At 35.4% G+C, this 6,832-nt stretch overlaps 1 protein-coding gene across 1 annotated transcript; it reads left to right on the top strand.

Annotated features, from left to right (window-relative positions):
• The first annotated feature begins 746 nt into the window (after positions 1–746).
• Positions 747–4,047, top strand: LOC111778187 (probable fructokinase-4). The gene is made up of 4 exons (XM_023657874.1): positions 747–1,242; positions 2,193–2,525; positions 3,419–3,535; positions 3,738–4,047. Exons 1-4 carry the CDS (start codon positions 829–831, stop codon positions 3,867–3,869), a joined length of 996 nt encoding a protein of 331 aa, XP_023513642.1. The 5' UTR covers positions 747–828; the 3' UTR covers positions 3,870–4,047.
• Positions 4,048–6,832: the final 2,785 nt, after the last annotated feature.

The raw sequence follows: 6,832 nt of genomic DNA, 5'->3' as shown, positions 1-6,832 counted from the left end.
ATCAAAACAAATATATAAAAGTATAGTTATATTATAAACAAAATAATGATAATAATAAAATAATAAATTTAAGTTTATTCCGTTGAATTAAAATTAAAACTCATAAAATAAATCAAATTCAACCATAATTAAAACAACATAAAATAAATTAATTCATAATTTTTTTATTTATTTGAATCGTATTTCGTTCTCACTCTTACTATTATCATTCAATGAACAGTTGTGGCTGAGCCTATGGTGGTGGCCGCCCGCTCACCCCTTCGTAAAGCTGGAAAAACGGTTAAAGAAGTCTCAGCCGCCACATAGGGTGGCGGCAAAGGGAGGAGACAATCCAGAGGAGGGAACAAAATAAACCCACAAATTTTTATTTTAAAAAAACAAATACAAAAAAATTATTTTTCAGTAAATAATAATACATTTTGCTTAGTTTTCATGNTCTAGTTTTTTTTTTTTTTTTTGGAAAAAATAGATCAATTTGTAATTAAATAATTTCACAATTAATATACAACTATTTCTTTTTTTCAATTAAATAATAATAATAATAAATGGAAAATTAAAAAAATTATTGGTGGGCCACACCGCCAACTAAAGCAAATTTTAAAAATTAAGATATATTGAGTAAATTAGTGAGAAAAAAAAAACACGCGAATAATTAAATAAGAAAATTAATTAATTTTCTTTTTAATTTTATATTCCCCAAATCTTCCCCCCTATAAATACCATTTTCTATTGGCTCAATTGATCAAATGCACCGTTCCAATTTCCCCTCTTTCTCTCTCTAAGCTTCTCCGATCACTATTTGTTTCTGTACTTGTTTTTCCTTCTCCGATGGCTCCAAATAACGGCGCTTCTCCCACCGGCTCCGGTCTGATCGTTAGTTTCGGTGAGATGTTGATCGATTTCGTCCCGACGGTTTCCGGCGTATCTCTAGCGGATGCGCCTGGATTTCTCAAGGCTCCCGGCGGTGCTCCGGCGAATGTTGCGATCGCTGTCAGTCGCCTTGGCGGTCGCTCTGCCTTCGTTGGAAAGCTCGGTGAAGATGAGTTTGGCCACATGTTGGCCAATATCTTGAGGGAGAACGGCGTGAACGACGAAGGAATCTGCTTCGATAAAGGCGCTAGAACCGCCTTAGCCTTCGTTACTCTGCGTTCCGACGGTGAGCGTGAGTTTATGTTCTACCGAAACCCTAGCGCCGATATGCTTCTCAAGGCGGACGAATTGAATATCAAACTCATCAAATCCGTGAGTTTCTTCCTTCTCTTTCATTTTCCATTTCGATTCGGTTTTGGTATTGATTTTCTCGTCAATTGATTTTCCCGGAAAATTTTTCTTGTTGCGAATTTGACCGAGATCGAGTATTTTAATCTTATAGACTCGTGCGCCAGTTTTATTTTATATTTTATTTTATTTTATATAAATTGACACGTCAGATATAATATTCTGGGCCCCACTCATAGACTTAGAGTAGCAGTAGTAGTAGTGATAATAATGGGTAGATTCGGTATTTCGCTTTTTCATGTGTGAATTTCCGATTATACCCCTTTAATCGATGACGTGGCGAAGCTTCACGTGCTTTCCTATACTTTATTCTCACGTGTAGTTAGCGGTGCTGCCCATCACTCGCGAAGTTCTTCCCTTTCTGTCAGATATTTTTAGTTTATTTATTTATTTATTTTGATTATTAAATAATTATTCCAAAAATGGAATATTGAATCATTTGGGATCTTTTTAGATATTTGATCTTTCTGAAACGCTATCCTTAGAAGTTTTCTTTGTTAATCTCTTATTTAAAATATTTAAAAATAGAAATTTTGGAGAAAATTGAATTATTTAGACTTTAATTTTATGAAGTATCTCACTGGCTTTGCAGTTATTTTGTTTAATTATAGAAAGTTTTTATTTAAAAATAAACAAAGTTAGTAAGTTACTATGATTTTCTCTTTAAGTAGTTTTTTAAAAAGTCAGGATATAGCTTTTCAAACAAAACTGATGCTTATATTTATTTAATGTCTTTCGTGATCTACACGTCTCGTGCAGATGTACTAAAAGTTTTCGCCAATATATTTCTTGAAAAAAATCACAAAATTATTAAATATTTGACCCATAAGTTAATTTTAATTGGTCTATTTCGATCATATCTAACAAATAATTGCGAAATTCTGAATATGTTATCATGTGTTTTGTGTTTGTAGGCTAAAATTTTTCACTATGGGTCCATAAGCTTGATCGTGGAGCCCTGCAGATCTGCCCATATAAAGGCAATGGAGGAGGCCAAGAAAGCAGGTGCTCTGCTTTCATACGATCCAAATCTGAGGCTGCCTCTGTGGCCTTCAGCAGATGAGGCCCGTGAACAGATCAAAAGCATTTGGGACAAGGCCGACATCATCAAGGTTAGCGATGATGAGCTCAAATTCCTCACCAAATCCGAAAAGGTCGATGATGAAACCGCCATGTCTCTCTGGCATGATGGCTTGAAGCTCCTCTTGCTCACTCTCGGTGAGCATGGCTGCAAATACTACACCAAGGTACTCTCATAATTCTATTAGTGTTTGTACTTTCAAATGTTTAAATTTGATTGCTTGTTTGCCTAACCGCCCCCATGTTTGAATCACAATATTTGACTTCTTTCTGACATTTGTTGTTCATTAGAAGACGTATTTTAATGCTTAAAAACAGGCAAAAAATAAGAATTTGACTTAAAACTGTTACAATTTTTTGAACTTTTATGATTGACAAATTTGAGCCATGTGAAGTTCAAAGCACTATAATAATTTAGACAACACTTGTCGTAATCCTTACTTCAAAAACAAAAACAGGTAATTATTTTGGTTGTTGGTACTTTTTCATAGCTTTCTTACTGTCAAAGGCTGGTTGTTGGCTATTAGTGGTTGGATCTGGGAATTGCATAGCTGTACATTCATCCCCGTGTTTATCCATAACATAAATTAAAATCTCTGTAGTGACCCAAGCCCACCATTAGCAAATAATATTGTCTTCCTTGGGTTTTTCCTTTCAAGCTTCCCCTAAAGGTTTTAAAAACGTGTCTGCTAGGGGAGGTTTCCACACCCTTATAAACAATGTTTCGTTCTCGTCCTCAACTGATGTGGAATCTCACCACCCTTCCACTTTCCCGAGAACCCGAGAAAATTTCAGTATCTCCAAGAAAACTTCTCAAAATTTTCCAGCTAGGAAGTTAGGCTGAGTAACAACGCAGCTTTTTAATGCCTGTGGGTGATAGTATAGTTTTAGGTGTGGGTTTTGATTTGTAGGGCCAATGTGTTAATAATCGCTTCCTGAAAAGGCTTGTTCGTTCAATCTCTTAATTATTCTTTTTTTCGGTAAAATTGTTAATAGGACCTTAGTGTAAAAAGTGCCATTTTTTAACTCTCCTTTTGTTTCTTTGGTTAAAAAAACACAGAACTTCCGCGGCTCCGTGGATCCATTCAAGGTCAAAACTGTGGACACAACTGGAGCTGGCGACTCGTTTGTTGGCGCTCTCCTTTGCAAGATTGTCGACGACCAATCCGTTCTCGAGGTACTTATATCTTTCGTACGACTTCCTTATCTAATAAGGTCATAGAATAATGAAAACATTTATTTACATGATTGTCGACCGAGGCACGTTTGTCTTTCATTAGAGTTCGTTGAATAATGAAACTTTTATTTACATGATTATCGACCCGAGTAATCTGTTATCGAGGTACTTAGCTTGTAATCCCTACTTTAATTTATTGCAGGATGAGAAGAGGGTGAGGGAGATCTTGAGATTTGCAAATGCATGTGGAGCCATTACAACAACCAAGAAGGGAGCAATCCCAGCTCTCCCATCAGAGGCTGACGTGGAAGCCTTGATCAAGGCTTCTACCTAGGCTGCTTCTTTTTCCCTTTGTTGTTGTTTAGATTTTTGGCTCTAATTCCCTTTTCGCAGTTGAATTAACAAAAATGCCCTTTTAATTTTCTCCCATCACACTTTTGTGCTTAAAGTATTTACTAAATAAAACTTTTTTTTTAAAAAAAAAAATGGTAAATAAAACTTGAATATTTTGACCTCTTGAGTCCATGTTAAATTACTATTTTAACCTGCTCATTTTGGTGTCTTTTTTGATATAATTTCTTTATTATTATTATAACAATGTTGACTTTACATTAATTTATAATAATGTGACATTTTATTCATTTAAGTTAATAATTTAGTTTTTTTATATTATATTTTTTTAAGCTCATCCAATTTAAGATTACTCTAAGCCATATTTCTTAGGCTCCTGAACGGATATTGGACATCATCCGAGTGCTACTAACTATGGATATGATGTCGGAAATAGATTGATTCTCAGACTATTTCTCCCCACTAAAAAGAGCGTTGAGGATTCGAATAGCGGGACTGCGCCCAACTTAACGCTTCCTAGCTCACAACAATCATACATATTCAGGAGACTCGGACCCTATAAGCAAACAAATACAGTGGGGGATAAAGGATCAAACCGATACATAAAATAAGATACACATATTGCAGCCAAAAACTACAATCATTTTATTCTTTAAGTGATTTCATCTTAATATTATTCTTATTTTATTTTTAAATAAAACACGTCAATATATTGACTTAGATTTAGGTTCAAGTTATAGTAGTTGGTGCCATAGTTAATACCGTCGTTTAAAGAATATTCAACTTTTTTCCCACCTCTAAGGACGTCAATTTGTTGGTATGAGAACGGAACATCAGGTTGCACAAAAAGTAACGCTGATAGTGCTCAATGGTGGTATAGTAACCTCATATACCATCTCTTGAGTCTTACAAACTTAGCTGACAATGTTTCAATCATCTTTCCATCAACAATGAGCGGAATATTTGCTTCGATCGTTGTCTTGACGTCCAATTTTGTTAAGATTGAAGAAGCCTATATGCTCGATCCATTGTCAACAATGAGCGGAATATTTGCTTCGATCGTTGTCTTGACGTCCAATTGTGTTGAGATTGAAGAAGCCCATGTGCTCGATCCATTGTTTGTGTATGAGAAAGTCACACATTCAGTATTGTTTACGTTCGAATTATTTGCAACTTTTGTAGTTGCTAATACGATAACAACTTGATCATGGATCCTAGCATCAAAAAGACAAAATACGACATTGTTGATTTGTCGTGAAAGAACAAGTTCAACCATATGTAAGCGTGAAAATTCATCGATATTTTTCATGGCTTCCATGAGATAACTTATTTTGCTACCTATAGTATATCTTTTAACAAAGTTGTCATTACCCAAGTTACAAAGAGCAACAACGTCGGGTGAAACTTTAGTGGGCAAAAATAAAGTATCGAGATTTTGAGTCGTCGTCTCACAATATTCAGCAAAAATCCAATTAGAAGCGTCACGTCTCCAAAATTTCTGGAAGTAAACTGACTTGATGCAAATTTTTCCATCATTTATGATGAAAGTCTTCATCTGAATGGTAGGATCGTCAATATTGTTGGATGAAAATTGTAGATATGGACGATTATCAATTGAGCGAACACTAAGATAAGAACCATTATCACCTTTAAAAGCAATAAATTTAGGTAATGACCACAGTAATTCCCAACTAATAACTATACTGAGATCGTAGAGATCTCTATTAGGAATCGACCATTGTGCACATAAACATCCTCCATAAAGAGGATCAACTCGCCATACGACTACGTTAAAACCAAGACCAACGTGACAAAATCAAAATGATTGATGAGAACTGTCATAAACGGGACGAAATAGTGTGCACAACCATTTGAATTTGTCTTCTTCTTTCTCGTTAGCTCCCGCTACAATAAAATGTTTGTCACTAGCCCAACTAGTCAGTACTTGTTAAAATAATTAAGCGTTTAATTATGTGTCTAATCCTTTTCTTCAAAAATTCATCTTTGGCCATATAGTCCTTAAATAATGTAATTAGGATCGTGTAGATGAAAACGGTAATAATTTTATTCTTTTAGATATTACAACGTAAGTCATACACGGACATCTAAAGACATCACTTTTACCTCGAGTCTATATTATCATGATAGTATCAGTCTTCGTTAGGACATCCACAGTTTTGTTTAGGTTTAACTTCATATTTAAGATTGTAGTAGTTGGTGCCATGGTAAATACCGTCAGCTAAATAAGATTCAACTTCTTTCCCGCCGATGAGGATGTCAACTTGTTTGTATGAGAACGGAACGTCACACGAGCCCTTAGTTGCATATAAGGTAACGATACTCGTGCTCGTTGGTGGTACAGTTACCTCGTATTTTATCTCTTTTGTCTTTGATATTGTTATGGTTTCTCCCCATTTGTATTCTCCTGAAAACTTAGTTGATAATGTCTCGATCTTCTTTCTGTTAACAATGACGGGAACTCCCGAGTCAATTGTTGTCTTGACATCTAATTTCATTGAGATTGAAGAAGCCCATTTGCTATATCTGGTGTTTGTATATGAGAACGGGATGCATAGAGTGCTTGGTATGTGGAGATTATTTGTGACTTCTTTAGTTGCTAACACGATAACAGCTTCATCATAGATTCTAGCCTCGGAGAGATAAAACATTACGTTGCTGATTTCTCTTGAAAGAATAGGCTCGACCATTTGTAAGTGTGAAAAGCTATCAATTTCTTTGGCTCCAGCGTTGAGAAAGTTTGCTTTGCTAGCAAGACTGTATCGTTTGACAAAGTTGCCATTACCTAAGTTACGTAAAGCAACAACGGTGGAAGACACCTGAGTCGGCGAAAATAAAGTATCGAGATTTTCCGAGCTATCATCAGTAGAATCAGCAAAAATCCAATTAGAAGTACCGCGTTTCCAAAAATTTTGGAAGAAAATTGAT

Source organism: Cucurbita pepo, chromosome LG17 (assembly GCF_002806865.2).
Source record: "Cucurbita pepo subsp. pepo cultivar mu-cu-16 chromosome LG17, ASM280686v2, whole genome shotgun sequence".
In the NCBI taxonomy this organism is placed as follows: Eukaryota; Viridiplantae; Streptophyta; class Magnoliopsida; order Cucurbitales; family Cucurbitaceae; genus Cucurbita; species Cucurbita pepo.
The sequence above is the reverse complement of the archived record's forward strand: the minus strand, read 5'-3'. Positions and strand labels throughout refer to the sequence as shown.

What these genes read in the sequence shown, in the direction of transcription:
- LOC111778187 (XM_023657874.1), top strand. Translation starts at nt 829, where the DNA reads ATGGCTCCAAATAACGGCGCTTCTCCCACCGGCTCCGGTCTGATCGTT. An exon ending in ATATCAAACTCATCAAATCC is followed by an intron (nt 1,243 to 2,192) that starts GTGAGTTTCTTC and finishes TTGTGTTTGTAG; the next exon opens with GCTAAAATTTTTCACTATGG. An exon ending in ACGACCAATCCGTTCTCGAG is followed by an intron (nt 3,536 to 3,737) that starts GTACTTATATCT and finishes AATTTATTGCAG; the next exon opens with GATGAGAAGAGGGTGAGGGA.